General features: G+C 41.7%; 1 protein-coding gene across 2 annotated transcripts in view; it reads left to right on the forward strand.

Annotated features, from left to right (window-relative positions):
* LOC138792682 (A disintegrin and metalloproteinase with thrombospondin motifs 2-like) overlaps window positions 1–16,408 on the forward strand; it is a 219,319-nt gene that overhangs the window by 5,862 nt on the left and 197,049 nt on the right. For both annotated transcript variants that reach the window (XM_069970389.1, XM_069970396.1), the window contains exon 2: window positions 13,197–13,558. In XM_069970389.1, the coding sequence (XP_069826490.1) occupies window positions 13,197–13,558 (362 nt within the window). The remainder of the gene's footprint in view (window positions 1–13,196; window positions 13,559–16,408) is intronic.

Consider the following 16,408-nt stretch of genomic DNA (forward strand, 5'->3'; position numbering starts at 1 on the left):
ATAACACACATTACAAAGTTATACAACTTTGTAATGTATGTTATGTCTGTGAATGGCCCCCTTCCCCGTGTCCCACCACCCCCACCCGTGTACCCGGAAGTGTGGTGCATTATACATACCTGATCTGTGCCGACACGCGTCCGCCATCTTGTGCCAAACGTCATCTTCGGCCGGCCGGCCCGAACACCTTCGATCTTCCCGAGTGCCGGTCGCGTCATCAGCTGCTCAGCCGCGATTTGGCTGAACATAACTATGCTCGGCCAATCGCGGCTCAGCGGCTGATGACGCGGCCGCGTCATCAGCCGCTGAGCCGCGATTGGCTGAGCACAGTTATGTTATTCTGTGTTATTGTGTTATTCTGTGAATAATTTTTTACCGCCGCACTACCCCTTTAACCCCTAGACGACCCTGGACGTAGGGTTACGTCATGGAAGTCTGTCCCCAGACGACCCATGACGTAACCTTACGTCATGGGTGTTATTCCCGCTATGAAGCGCGCTCCGGAGCGGAGCGCGCCTCATAGGAGGTGGGGGCCGGCTGCAGTGAGCAGCCGGGACCTCACCGGTAATGACACGCTGCAGCGATCGCGCTGCCGCGTGTCATTAACCCCTTAAACGCCGCCGATCGGCGATCTGCTGCACTGAGCCTGCACAGGCAGGCTCAATGAGCAGAGCGCCGATAACACTGATCAATGCTATGCCTATGGCATAGCATTCATCAGTGTAGAAATCTAAGTAATGTATGTAGAAGTCCCCCAAAGGGACTTCAAAAGTGTAAAAAAAAAAAAGTTGAAAACACTAACACACTACCCCAAAACCCCTCCCTCAATAAAAGTCTAAATCACCCCCATTTCCCATTATAACATATAAAAATTAATAAATAGATAAACATATAATATACCATAGCGTGCGTAATTGTCCGATCTATTAAAATATAACAAGCGTCATTGCGACCGGTAAACGGCGTACACGAAAAGAGGGGAAAAAGTGCGCAGATTACCGATTTTATGTTACATTATATATTTAAAAAAATCAATAAAAAGTGATCAAAACGTCCGATCTTCACAAATATGGTATTAATAAAAACTAGAGATCATGGCGGAAAAAATGACACCACATACAGCCCCGTAGGTGAAAAAATAAAACCGTTATAAGCATCACAATAGGCCCATTTTTATTAATATTTAATTGCCAAAAAAAAGGATTTCATAAAAAAAATATATATATATAACATTAGAGAATCTGTGTAACCTGCATATGGTTGTGATCGGGCTGACCTATAGAATAATGGTATCATGTCGCTGTTACCATATAGTTCATTACGTAGACACAGGAACCCCCCAAACGTTACCATATTGCATTCTTTTTTACGATTTCACCTATTTATATCTTCATAAATAATATATTTGGAATTCCATCATACATGTTATGGTAAAATGAATGACGCCATTACAAAGTACAACTATTCCTGTAACAAACAAGCACTTACATGGCTTGTAGATAGAAAACTGAGAGTGCTAGAGCTCTTAGAAGGGGGAGGAGGGAAAAACGAAAGCACTAAGATCAAAATTTGCGCGGTCCACTGGGTCATTTTGGGCCTGGTCCTCAAAGGGTTAAGGTGTTGTGTTTTTTTTTTTTTTAAATCAGCTGGTGTCCGAAAGACAGATTTGTAAATGAGTTCAGTCTCCGGTGCACACCTGCGAAAGATGTCAGAAACTGTCCAGAACAGGGTTAGAGTATTCAGACTGTGACTATTTAGGCGAACAAACTAGTAGAAGTCTGCGCTTAGCATGTTCTCTCCCAGTCACGTGATAGATGGATGCACAATGTAAAGGGCTTTTTTTCACAGTGATGATCTTCTGGTGTAAATGCGGCAACAATCAAACTGTAAAAAAAGTGAGAATTTGTTTGTATATCGTTGATCACATCTTTTGAGCTGACCTCAAAACACCTGAAATGTTAATCGTTCTCCAGTCGTGTAGTGTAAACACTCATCGTTCACAGTATGTAGGTATGAACGCAATTACGAATATTCACAGAATGTATACGAATGCAATTAGTTTGTATTAACAACATATCATAGCAATTTATCTTATTGTTTAAAACAAAGAATCATCACTTGTCGGTCGCTAAACAAGCAATTTATCTGTGTAATGCTGCGTTTACACGAAACGATAATTGGCCCGATTGTACAATTAACGATGTCGTAGTAACGATTTTTTTTTTTCATAACGGTCAGCGTTAAGACGGTACGATATATCGTACGGAAAATAGTTTTGCGATCGCTTAAGCCTATCACATTGGTTAAATTGGCGAACTGTTTTTACACGGAACGATCTGCAAATTTTTTACGAACAACGATTTTGGAACATGTTGTAAGATCAAAATGAACGATTTCTCGTTCATCGTTTGATCGTTCGCAGCGTTTACACGTACGATTATCGTTCGTATTCGATCGTTATCGTGCAAATTCGCACGATCGTTTCGTGTAAACGCAGCATAAAAGAGGCTGTCTTGCTCGCACAGACAAGATAAGAGTGGGGAGAGATGTGTGTGCTACGGTCTCTGTGATTAATTTTATTTTTTATTTGGACAGGTACGCTATAGTTTTGTTTTTCATAACACAAGCTTTTTCTTTCTATTTTTAACTGTATTGATTTAAAGGGAACCTTTCCCATTGAGCTTTGCAGATATATAGATTTGTGGTGAAGATTCTTGATTAATTTGTGGTGAATTCATTATATTCTTGGTGGTTTAGAAGTCGCTGAGTAACTTACTTTCTTGTATGAGTATGTATTCCACTATAAATGTGAATGACTGCCCACTGGACTCCTGGGCAGAGATTATAATGAATAAAAGAAGAGTTCTGTAGTCTTGTGGAGAAGATCCCTATTTGTTCAGCTCTTCCTGCTCGATAACACTGCACATAGATAGCAGAGCATTTCTGAGGTGTCTGGTTCCCTTAAGGTGCATCAAAGTTGTGGCAGATGCTTCTAATAGTATTCCAAGGCCGGGGGGGGGGGCAGTTTGGAGTCAGATATTCAGAACAGAACACTTATCATAAAAAAAAAAAAATGTAGTTCAAGAACAGAACAAATACTTTTTTAGCCAAGTAATTTGTTATAAGGATTGTCCATATCAGTGGTGTGGCCAGAGAGAAATCATTAGAAACATGTTTTTACTTTGTATATTCCTTGTTTGACTATCCTTAGTAGCTCGCTCTTCGGCATATACCAACAAATTTTTTTGAAGCTAAAGCCAGGAATGTAATATGAACAGAGAACAGGTCGTAAAGGAAAGACTGTGATTCATCCTCTTTTCAAATCTGGCTTTGGCTTAAAAAAACAAATCTGCTGTTGTAATAGGTGTAATAGGACCCCAAACAGGGTCAAGAGGTATTTAATGACATTTCTGTTGGAGAGGTCTGTAATTTTTCTTATAGGTACACCTCAATGGTGAGAGACAGAATCTATAATAAATTCCAGACCATGACATTGTATGATTTTTATCTAGCATTTGATTGCAATAACAGAGGTCTGATTTCTGTACCCATTGCAGCGGGGTATTTGTCCCACTCCTCCATACAGAACATCTCTAGATCTTTCAGGTTTTCAGGCTGTCACTGGGCAACACTCAGTTTCAGCTCCCTCCATCCGTGCGCCCGCATCCAATACTGCAGTACCGGCCGGGATGATCTCCAGTAACACCAGCCGTTCTGTGAGGGTAAGGGTTTTTATTTTTTTTTTAATTAATGGGAACCAATCAGGACTGATATGGTTCCCTGGAGCATTGTATAAAGCTCCTGAGCGGTACGTACTAGTCACGGCTGCTGCAGGAGCTTTATACCGGAGAAAAAAGTTTTATTATCTGAGCATGTGACAGGCATAGGCGGGGAGGTAGTCATCTCGGCAGCTCTCCGCCCGTGTCTAGTCACCGTTATCTGTCTGTCAGTGCGCACAATTCAGCTGATTGGTTCCCTTTAAATGAATAACATGTTGTAGCTACTGAACTTCACCTGGTTGTACCTGGCTTAATTTAGTGTTACTATTCTGCATGGAGAGGTGGAGAAAAAGCCTTTGAAAACCTGGGAAAGTCATCTACATTTGTTTCCTTGCCAATTCTCTGGAAGGCGTCCAGTGCCCTGACTGCTTCTGGAGCTTCCATTAGGGCTTCCTGTGTGTGTAAATGTTTATTGCAGCTTTAAAGATGTGGGCTAATAATAGCACTAGGCTTGTCAAGCCGACTGATTCCCTTTTATGTACTATTTTTCTTCTTATAATCACCTACTTAACTAAATCAGCCACGCAGATTATTTGTTCCATCTTGGCTTACTGCCCTATTGACTGGCATACTCGCTATTGCTATCATGTGGGTGCTGATACTGTGTGCCTCTGTGATTAGGAACACAACAGCTGGAGCCCCCTCTAGTGGATGAGACTAAATAAACCTAATATTTGGCATTTCAGACATTGAATGTCGCAATTAAAGTCAATCACAGCATACAGTACAAGTGAAGAGTCATTAAAGGGGAACTCCAGGTAGAGGTAAAAAAAAATCTGCTCCAGAAGCATATGGCATTGCTAAACTGTCTAAACCAGTTCTGAAACTACCAAAAATCCATTTGCTTTGGGCTTCTGTAGTTTGTGTGGCTGTACTTCCTGGTTAAGCAGTTGTACACAGTACCACAGGTTCCAGAATGCAATGCTTTCCCTCAGCTGTTCATCAGTCTCCCACCCTACCCATTCCCCACCCAAATCTGTTGCAGAACATCTAGGCTGTGTTCACACATTGCAGTTTATTGTGTTATTGAATTAATTGTAGTACTTTATCATTTCATTGTGGTCGCAACCACACAGTGCAGTTACTACCTGTAACGCCGATATTAGAATTAAGTAAAGAACTTTTTGAATTAAATTTTTTTCTTTTCATCTCCACACATTGAGAATCTTTTATCTTTGAGGTTGAGCCCCACAATAAGGACTTTATCTAATATAATCTTACATGGGATATACTGTTTATGTCTCGTTTTTCCTCCAGGTGGGATTGGCAGTGCCTGCTCTGATCCCCTCTGCTGTTTAGCATCATTTATTTGTGTTACTGTATCACTTTTGTGAAGACGCTGCAGTACTGCAATGAAGCTCCAACATGTATGAACACAGCCCTAATTTCACTGCAGAGTTTTAGTGAAGTTGCAGCAGCTGTTTCTGGCCAATCAGAGATGGTGAATCACTCAGAGAATTGGGGCATTCTGGCCAAGCCTCCTGTGACATCACGCCCTGCCCCCTGTCTGCATCATCAGCCTGTCCTCAGCAATCGCACACAATATGAGACAGAGGCATGGAATTTTTGTCTCCTAAGGGGGAGAGCAGTGGGAGCAGGAGACAATGTGGATTGGCACAGATGCCATTTTTCTTCACTTCCTGGATTTCTATCAGCTATCAGTGTGGCAGAACTGCACAGATATGGTAATTCGTTGTATAGACACATCTATATAACTTTTAATGTACTTTTAATAGAAAACAAGTTTTCCTTATGTGGAGTTCCCATTTAAGTTATTCTGCTTTTCTATTGTGGTAGTAGAAAAGAACACAAATGGGTTGAACCCATAATAACAAACTGCAAAGCATTCTGGGAAGTATTATGTCAATTATTAGTGGCAAACTAATCTAAGGGAGAATGTGTTACCCACTTAGATTGATTGTTTGCAGTGTAACATCTAAGCCGCCTTATCCGCCCATTAGTCTGAGAATGGAACGCTGAAGAGAACAATAACGGAACACTGAGCTGATTACAAATAGCCTTCAGGAACTTGTATACCTGTATCGGAGAGAGTATTCTCAGAAATACCATGTAAATAGGGTTGATACAAATTCTGATACCTTGTTTAGACTGGTAAAATCGTTAAAAGTACATCGGTTTGGTAAAACTCTTCTTCTTTTTTTTTTTTTTTTTTTTTTTTTCTTTCTTTCAAACATGGGTGGATTGTTAATAAATTTCATATTGTTTGTTTCTGGTACAGACAATAGGTAAAGTTCACAAACTGGGCAAGCTTGAAGAGTTTTGGCTGGAGCCCAAGTATCACATATGGCAACCCAGGCTATGATGTCTTGAGATAGAAGGCCACAATTTAAAGACGAGGGACAAGTCTTTTATTATGTGATTACCGCATGTAGGTGCAAAAAAAGTGTGCAGATCATTTTAATAATCCAAAAGGGGTAATCCAGGATTGGGAAATAACCTACAACCTTGCAAAAACAGCATCATTTATGTTCTCTGGTTGTGTGTGTGTGTGTGTGTGTGTGTGTGGTGTATTACAATTTTTAGCTTCATTCAGTTTAATGGAACAGAGCTGCAAGCCACACCCAAACTCAGGATAGGAGAGGCACTGTTTTTGGGAAAAAAGCGGTCATGCTTTTTCTAAGTCTGGGCAAACTTTAATTATAGTGCTTAAAAAAGCACTATATTGTAATCCGTATTCTTCTTCCGTTTCTTCTTCGTCATTTTTCTGCGATGAATACAGCCCAAACCGCTTTGCGCACAGACTCCATTCAAACTGCGTTTTGAAGCCCTTGGCGGTGACAGGTGTGCTGTATATTTTTAGTTCTGATCGGATTTGTCGTCTTTAAGAAATTTACGTTTAAAGACCCCTAATTTCCCATTGGAAATAATGGCCCATTGAAAATAATGGCCACACTGTAAACGCTAACAGCCAATTACAGCACATAGCTGAAATATAGCAGCCAATAGGAACTCTAAGGTCTTGTCAGTCAATGCCTCACAACATCCACACAGTCACATGTCCACTATTGGCCAATAGAAGTGCAGAAGATGGAAGGTCCTTAAGGATTTTGTCTCACTGACATGAGTAAGATTGTCATGGTAACTGAGCAATGATCTTTGCCATTATAGGCCCCGTTCACACTGAGCAAGAGCGGCAGAACTCCACGGCGGAGCTCTCTGCCCCGGAATGCCGCCGTGCTCAGTGTCCTGCTGCATCTGAAAACTAAATGCAGCCTCATCCCTGGTGTCTAGTGGGGTGGATCGCCCCCCCGGTGATCCTTGCTTCCGGCACCGGCCGGAATCTGTGCCGTAATGGCGCTGGTCCTAGCTTGGCACTCAATCGCTTTTGGCTGCAGCAGCCGAAAGTAATAGTGCCTATCTTATTGATCTATGCAGTATAACTGTACTGCATAGATCGCAATGAGAGATCAGTGTACTTATACTAGCAGTCCCCCAGGGTCAAGTGTAAAAAAAAAAAAAAAAAAAAAGTGGTGTTGTTCATAAAAAAGCCCCCTCCCCTAATAAGTTTGAATCACCCCCCTTTTCTCATGTTATAAAGAAAAATAAATAAATAATAAAGAAAAATAACGTGGTTTGGTATCACCACGTGCGTAATCGCCCGAACTATTAATTTATCATATTCCTCATCTCTCACGGTAAACAATGTAAGTGCAAAAAAAATAAATAAAAAATTGCGCATTTTTGGTTGCATTAAATCCAGAAAATTGTAATAAAAAAAGCGATCAAAAAGTCGCATATGTGCAATCAAGGTACCGATTGATAGAAAGAACACATCATGGTGCAAAAAATGACACCTCACAGCCCCATAGACCAAAGGATAAAAGGGCTATAAGCCAAAAAGCGTTTTGTTTTTTTTTTGGGGGGGGGGGGGGGGCCTGGTAAACGCTTTGTGTAAAAAGACCATTACACAAAAGGTCACTGAAGTAAAGAACTCATCACAGCAGCAGTTGTACAGGTGTAACCCTTTCCCTGCTGTGCTTCTGCTTGATTTCTTCATGCATGGCACCTTGTAAAGCCTGAGCATCAGCAGCACTTTTTTTTTTTTTTTTTTTTTTTTTTTAACTCCATGTGCTATCTATATAGTAGTATAGTTTTTCTTGTTAATTCTTAGGAATGACTGTTATGCTTTAAAATATCCTGTCCTTGATCATATGACAGACTGGAGTCAGTGATCGCCCACATAATATGGACATTTAGAGTTTCTGATGACCGTAAGTTAGGTGAATTCTGGGTGGTTATAGCAGCACTAGATAGGTTTCCTGTTATGGTGGTCCAGGAAAGAATTTTAGAGAGATTGTAACCTGATGCCATTATAATTGGGCCACTGTAGTCTTATCATACTGCCATTATAGATGTATGGCAGCACACTATGGTAAAAAAAAAATATTCTAAATAAAAAATCCTCTTCTTGCTATTAATGGGGTATTTTTATTCGCTTAATATTCAGTCTTGCAGGCAACTGAGACGAGGTTTCTATATTTTGCGAATCTATCTAAAGTTCTGCAGTAACACAACCATTGCTTTTGCATGCAGTGTGACGGTTTGATGCCCAAGCACTTTATTGGATCTCTCTGTAATGAAAGTGTGAAAAAAAAGAAGAAAAAAACTGTCAAATAGAAAGGAATCATGCTGCATTTACACAGACAGACTTATCTGACAGATTTTTTTAAGCCAAACCAGGGAATGGATTAGAAGAGAGGAGAAATCCCAGTCTTTCCTTCATGACCTGTTCTCTGTTTATAGTCTGTTCCTGGTTTTGGCTTCCAAGATCTGTCAGATAAATCTGCCTGTGTAAACGCACCATTAGTCAGTCTTGCATGCCCAGTGGTTTATTATCTCAGTTTACAATGTAATTATTGCAATGAAGATTTATGGTGCGTTTACACAGACAGATTTATCTGACAGATCTTTGAAGCCCAAACCAGGAACAGACTATAAACAGGGAACAGGTCATAAAGGAAAGACTGGGATCTATCCTCTTTTCAAATCCATTCCTGGCTTTGGCTTCCAAAATCTGTCAGATAAATCTGTCTGTGTAAACGCAGCATTACACACATCCATCGGAAGCCCTAATAGAAGCTTCAGCAGCAGTCGGGGCACAGGATGCCTTCCAAAGCTTTGGTAGGGAAATGGAAATGTTGAGTCACACACATTTTTGTGTTGAAATAAGGCTCAGCCAGTCTTTAAAACGTAACTACCATTTAAATTGAATGTACCATCAATAGACTGGTGCCTCGTCACAGAGGGAAGGGCAGATTGTCACACTGGGGGCCTCAGTGCTTCAGGATGGGAATAGACCGGCACCATGCGCGGAACCCAGACTGGTTAAAAAACAAAAAAACACAGCACTAGCATCCCCGCGCCGATCTATTAATGTAAAAATATTAACGTCCCAGGGTGTACATGTACGCCCTGGTGTCGCTAGGGGAGTTCAGACGGGGGCTGCCCGGTGACCCCTCCTTTGAACCACCAGGATCCCGGCTGCTATCTGCAGCCCAGGACAGTGGCAAATAGCTGACTGGGGGACGTCTAGTTAGTGCGTAATCGCCCAGTCTTAATTTTCAAAATATCTCGTTCTAATCTCGCAAGGTAAACAGCGTAAAGTCTGTAAAGGGATGTACCTGTTGGTACATTTACTTTAAGGGCAGCTTCAAATTTACCTGATCCGCAGCGGATTTAACGCTGCGAGTTTGCAGCGAAATCCACTGCGGATCCTGTAGTGTGAAACTAAATGGGTCACATACCTGCAGCAGATATGCACCACGGCTGCATGTGAGGCTCCCGGCTCCCTTCGATCCCCATCAGCCAATCGGTGCACGGCAGCACTGATTGGCTGATGGGGAGTGAGGGGAGTCGGGAGCGTCAACACACAGCCACGGCACAGAGCAGGTAATGCATGCTCGGGGATGCAGGCTGAGGGCGGCGGGGGCGTTAAAGGGGCCGGGTCCCATACAGGCAGCGTGTATGGGACCCATTCAGCTTTACACCAGCAGGATCTGCAGCGGATTTCGCTGCAAACTCACAGCGTGAAATCCGCTGCGGATCCGGTACGTGTGAAGCTGTCCTAAATGTCACTTTTTACAAGCCAATAAGATTCAATAACACAAGTGATTTTAAGAAACTCTGTAATGGGTTTTATTAAGCAAGAGCCTCTTTCTGTACTCAAAATGCTCTTTTACACTTTAAGTGAAATATCACTGCACCTAAAACTTTCTTTACATTCACAATTACAGTGGTTGTCTTGGGCAGCCCCCTCCCATACAATCTATAGGGACATTATAAAGGTGGTGGTCCCTTTTGTGAACTGTCAAGTATGGCCATTTGTATGAAACAAGAATGCATTGTGAGGAATGGGACTGGAAAAATGTTCTGGAAGTGAATGATCTTTCTTAGATAACTGTTTCCACTGCATCTCAGGCTAACGGAGCTCGATCATGCAGCCAGGGCTGCAAAAACAGTTGTTAAAACTTTTGCTTTAATATGCCATCGGCCACACATCTCCTATTACATGGGAATGGTCGGCTGACTCTATTACATGGGGCAATATTTGCTGGACTTTGACTTGAGAGATAATTGTCCCTTAATAGGGCCTTTAGAGTTTTCGTATTGGAAGGAGAAAAATACGCAAGATTCGTGATCTGAGAAACTTTGCTAAAGGTCAGACGAAATAATGGAGTCAGAGAAATGGCGGCGTGCTTCTTATATGTATTGGTTTGTATGGGCAGGTGTAGAATACCTTTTGAAAAATGCCTCTGTATAGGCTGCGTTCACACATACCGAATTCACTGCGTATTTTACGCTGCGCATCTTGAGGCGCGATATGCGGTTCAGTTATGTCTTATGGCTCTTCATTCTCGCAGCGAATTTTCAATCCACTGACAATGTAGCCACACCATACTTTGGCCAGGCTTACATTCATCTGCCAGTGTTTCCCTCTGCAGTAGAAAAGCGCCGGAGGGAAACCTCTTTGAACGGATTCCATTCATGGGACAGTTTAAAGCACCCAGCGTGCTAATAGTGCTGCCGGATTGCCGAACACTACGTATGTCAGAACGTCTAGCAACGTTCTGCCGTATGAACTGCACGTTGATGGAGGGGGGTGGGGGTTAAAGGTAGGAACTTTAATGACAACTGTTGCTGTTGTGGCATCATTTGTGTTCAGTTTCTGGGGGAAAAAAAGGATGAAACTGATAAATGTAAACCCAGCCTTAAAGGGAACCAATCACGTTAAAAATTCCCATTAAGCTAGGGAAATGTGCTGATAAATCACCCAGCACACTTCCCATTCATGTCCCTATCCCCTGCGTCCCTGCAAAGTAAAACTTATACTGCGCGTCAATTTTTAAAAGTTTACGTTATTCACCTTCTAGTAGACATTGGGTGGTGGACCTTTTTCAGGTAGTCACCACCCCCTGTGCGGTCCTGTGATGTAATCATGCCCCTCTGGTCGGGAGGGGCATTGTTGAAACAGCAGTAAAGCTGTGACTTAGTCCAGAGGCATGCCATAGAGCACATCGGTGTGCGCTCTTGGCCGTACTTTACACTGTGGTCAATTGAATTGTGAACACACCGAAATGTGCCTGCATTCCAAGTTAAAATAAAATGATGTTCATATGGCCGATACTGCAGTATCGGACAGGTGATCATGTAACACAACGGTCGTTCTTTTACAGTGTGTAAGATCTTTGTAGTATGAAGCTAGGGGAAATTATATACAACCTCTGATGGACCATGCCACATTCATTTATTTTCTGCACTGCATAGAATAAAATTTGATACATTTTGAGGTAAAGGCCTTTAAAAACCTATAGGTGTCTTTTGTACAGGTGGGTTCACACATTTTCGGGTGGAAAAAACATGTTATATGTTAACCCCTTCATGACCGAGCCCATTGACGCACAGATGTCCGGGTCAAATTAGTGCAATGTTCCTTCTCTCCTCCTAAGAGCCATAGCGCTTTTATTTTGCCACTTAGGATTGGGGTATTTTTTGTTTTTTGCACCATGATCTCTAGCATTTATTAGTATCAAATTGGTAAGAGAGAATGTGAATGCTTTGCTTTTTTTTTTTTTTTTTTTTTTTTCTAATTTATAACCTTAAAAAAAAATAAAAATCTCAGTGTTTTTTTTTCCCGTTTACGCCCTTCACCATGTGGGAACAATGTTATATTTTAAAAGGTCGGACATTTCCGCACGCTACGATATGTTTTATTTTACATATTTAATTTTTTTTTAAAGAGCAAGGGGGTGTTAAACTTTTTCTTTTTTTGGGGGGGGGGGGGGGGAGGGGTTATATATGGGTTTTTAAACTTTTTTTTTTTTTCTACACTGCATGTTTTAATGTAAAGAAGAAAAAATCATTATATTGCATATAATGACCTATGCTATGCCGTAGCAAGGCATAGATCAGTGTTATCAGTGATCTGTGCATAAAGCCTGCCTGAGAGCAGACTCTTATGAACAGATTGCTGATCTGGCAGGACGGAGGTAAGTGACTTACCCCCGCCCATTGGTGCGAGGGATCGCCATGATGTGGGGGGTCCTGATCAGTCAGTGACAGGACAAGCTCCTATCTTAAACACCGCAATCGCTGTGTAACGGGGTTAATGACAGGCAGCTGCAGGATCGTTATGCTGGGCTACTGGACCCGTGTGTGGAACTGCTCTCACTGCAGCGGTCCTTCACACATCAAGCCCCTCTCACAGTCAGGAACGTAGATATACATTCCTATTGCATGGGGTATGTAGGAATGTATATATACAGATTGCTGACGTGAAGGGATTAAAAGTTAAATGACTATGAAAATATAAAACTCTAAACTTTTCATGAGAAATTTCTTACGTGGTCAAAGAATTAAATGACTTGTAACAGGAAAAATACAACCAAAAAAGTTGATACAAAAATGAACAGTTTGGGAAGAAATGCTGCAGTTTTTTTTTTTGTTTTTTTTTATGAAAAGCTGCACAGTTCAGCCATGTGCTTGAGGTTTCTTTATACAACTCGGCCATGTTTCGGCCATGTGCACGGGGTTTATCTGTCACAGGTGTTTTGTGATCTGAAAGCTGTAAAGAAGTTATGCAAGTGTTGACGTGTTCATAGCCTAAGAAGCATCCTTATTCTAGGTATGCATATGGGATATAGTGTACGTGTTTCAATAGAACTGGTCAATGCGGATTAAGGGTAATAAGTTAGTTCTGCAACTTGAGCTTGAGAAAGAATAAAGCAGATGTTGGCAATTAATGCTGTAATATGGTAAGTATGCATAAACATTACAGCAACATGAAAATGGGCCGTCACTGGCCTGTTACTGCAGACCAAGCCTCGTATATACAATGTTCTATCTAATGATTTCTGTGAGAATCCGCTTCCTGAATAAATCATTTCTTTTAATTTCCAGATTCTCTCTTGCAGAAGATTGAAGAATACAGCCTTGTAACTCCGATAAGTACGGATGCAAAAGGGAACTTTCTATCACATGCAGTGTCAAAAAGGCAGAAGGCGCGGTTTCAGAGAGACCTTGTGGAAGCCAATAAGGAATCTGCTGAGCATAAAATTTATTATAATGTTACTATTTTTGGCACAGAATTTCATCTACGGTTAAAAGTGAACTCAAGACTTATTGCACCTGGAGCAACGGTGGAATGGGAGGATGACTCCAATGTGACCGAAATAGAACCACTACACAGAAATTGCTTATATATTGGGGATATAACAGACCTACCGAATGCTTCAGTTGCTATTAGCAACTGCGACGGACTGGTAAGCCTTTTTATGTGTGTAATGAACTCTGATCTGTCATTCAATACCCTTCTTTTTTTCTTTTTTTTTTTTTTTTTTTTTTTGTGTGTGTGTGTGGGGGGGGGGGGGGGGGAGAAAGGTCTCTTTATATAGGAGAGTTCCCTGAGGTACAGTAAATTTGATTAGTAGTAGAAGTCCTTAGGGCATCTTACGTTTTACTTCAAAGTTGAAAAGCTCCAAGGGTAGGTGCAGTGCTCTGAGTCACCACCAGTAACTCCTCTTTAGTCTGACAGATGGTGAGACAGAGTATATTAATCAGTTCCTTTCGGCCATGCAGCATAAATTTTACATGGAGTAGTTTTATAAAATCGTATAATAGAAACAAGACACCCGTTTTTATTGTGTGTTTGTATGGGGGGGGGGTAGTATTTTCACATTAAAAAAAATAAAGGGTTTGGCCTTTTATCGTAAAATTGCTCTGTGTACAGTATGAGTAAGTGTAGTCACTGTAGATACTGACAGCAGCTCCCTGTTTACCTCACAGAGCTAAAATCAGACTCCCCTCCTCCAGGCTGTGCTGCTCTGCTCTGTGGTGAGTCTGTCCATAAGGTGGCCGACATAGAGGAACATGTGACCATGCCCTGCCCCCCAGTATCAACCATAGGTATATACAGGCTCAATGTTGGATGCTTTGGGTTGGGGCAGAACATGTGATTTCTATTAACTTTCTATCCAGTGAATCAAAGGAACAATCCATGGTGGGCCACACTCTAGAATGATGGTCACTTCATTATGTTGATTTAGTTCTTACACCATTTTGGCACAACTTTTGAAAGTATGGAATTGTCTGACAGAACTATTGGTGGCCAAGCTTTAAAGGGGTAGTCCACCCAAAAATTTTTTCTTTCAAATCAACTGGTGCCATAAAGTGCCAGAGAGTTGTAATTCACTTCTATTAAAAAAATCTTAAGTCTTCCAGTACTTATTAGCTGCTGTATGTCCAGCAGGAAGTAGTGTTTTCTTTCCTGTCTGACCCAGTGCTCTCTGTTGCCTCCTCTGTCCATGTCAGGAACTGTCCAAAGCAGGAGAAAATCCCCATAGAAAACCCCTCCTGCTCTCCAGACTGGAAATAATACAACTTCCTGTTGGGCATACAGCAGCTGATAAGTACTGGAAGGCTTGAGATTTTTTAATAGAAGTAAATTACAAATCTCTGTCACTTCATGGCAGCAGTTGATTTGAAAGAAAAACTTTTTGGGTGGACTACCCCTTTAATTTCTTAGCTGATGTTTTGAGATGTTGCTTCAGTACCACCTCATAATGCAATATATTTTGTGAAGTGCACCAGTCCCTTCTCCATCAAACAACCCCACAACATGATGGTGCCACCATTTTTCTTTCATTAGACCAGAAGACATTTCTCCAAAAACTTAGCTCTTTGTCCTGATTGGCAGCTAAGGAAAAATGTTGAGTTGGGACACATTTTACTGTTTATATACAGGTCCTTCTAAAAAAGTACATTATTTTCCATAATGTAATGATAAAAATTAAACTTTCATATATTTTAGAATCATTGCACACCAACTGAAATATTTCAGGTCTTTTATTGTTTTAATCCTGAGGATTTTGACATACAGCTCATGAAAACCCAAAAATCCGATCTCAAAAAATTAGCATATCATGAAAAGGTTCCCTAAACGAGCTATTAACCTAATCATCTGAATCAACGAATTAACTCTAAACACCTGCAAAAGATACCTGAGGCTTTTAAAAACTACCAGCCTGGTTCATTACTCCAAACAGCCATCATGGGTAAGGGCCCTTTTACACAGTAAGATTATCTGACAGATTATCTGCCAAAGATTTGAAGCCAAAGCCAGGACTGGATTTGAAAAGAGGGGAAATCTCAGGCTTTCCTGTATGACCTGATTTCTGTTTATAGTCTGTTCCTGGTTTTGGCTTCAAATCTTTGGCAGATAATCTGTCAGATAATCTTTCTGTGTAAAAGGGCCCTAAGACTGCCAACCTGACTGCTGTCCAGAAGGCCATCATTGACACCCTCAAGCAAGAGGGTAAGACCCAGAAAGAAATTTCTGAACAAATAGGCTGTTCCCAGAGTGTTGTATCAAGGCACCTCAATGGGAAGTCTGTGGGAAGGAAAAAATGTGGCAGAAAACGCTGCATAACGAGAAGAGGTGACCGGACCCTGAGGAAGATTGTGGAGAAGGACCAATTCCAGACCTTGATGGACCTGCGGAAGCAGTGGACTGAGTCTGGGGTAGAAACATTCAGAGCCACTGTGCACAGGCGTGTGCAGGAAATGGGCTACAGGTGCCGCATTCCCCAGGTCAAGCCACTTTTGAACCAGAAACAGCGGCAGAAGCGCCTGACCTGGGCTACAGAGAAGCAGCACTGGACTGTTGCTCAGTGGTCCCAAGTACTTTTTTCTGATGAAAGCAAATTTTGCATGTCATTCGGAAATCAAGGTGCCAGAGTCTGGAGGAAGACTAGGAAGAAGGAAATGCCAAAATGCCTGAAGTCCAGTGTCAAGTACCCACAGTCAGTGATGGTCTGGGGTGCCATGTCAGCTGCAGGTGTTGGTCCACTGTGTTTTATCAAGGGCAGGGTCAATGCAGCTAGCTATCAGGAGATTTTGGAGCACTTCATGCTTCCATCGGCTGAAAAACTTTATGGAGATGAAAGATTTCATTTTTCAGCATGACCTGGCACCTGCTCACAGTGCCAAAACCACTGGTTTACTGACCATGGTGTTAGTGTGCTCAATTGGCCTGCCAACTCTCCTGACCTGAACCCCATAGCAAATCTGTGGGATATTGTGAAGAGAAAGTTGAGAGACGCAAGACCCAACAC

This window comes from Dendropsophus ebraccatus, chromosome 1 (genome assembly GCF_027789765.1).
Source record: "Dendropsophus ebraccatus isolate aDenEbr1 chromosome 1, aDenEbr1.pat, whole genome shotgun sequence".
Lineage (NCBI taxonomy): Eukaryota > Metazoa > Chordata > Amphibia > Anura > Hylidae > Dendropsophus > Dendropsophus ebraccatus.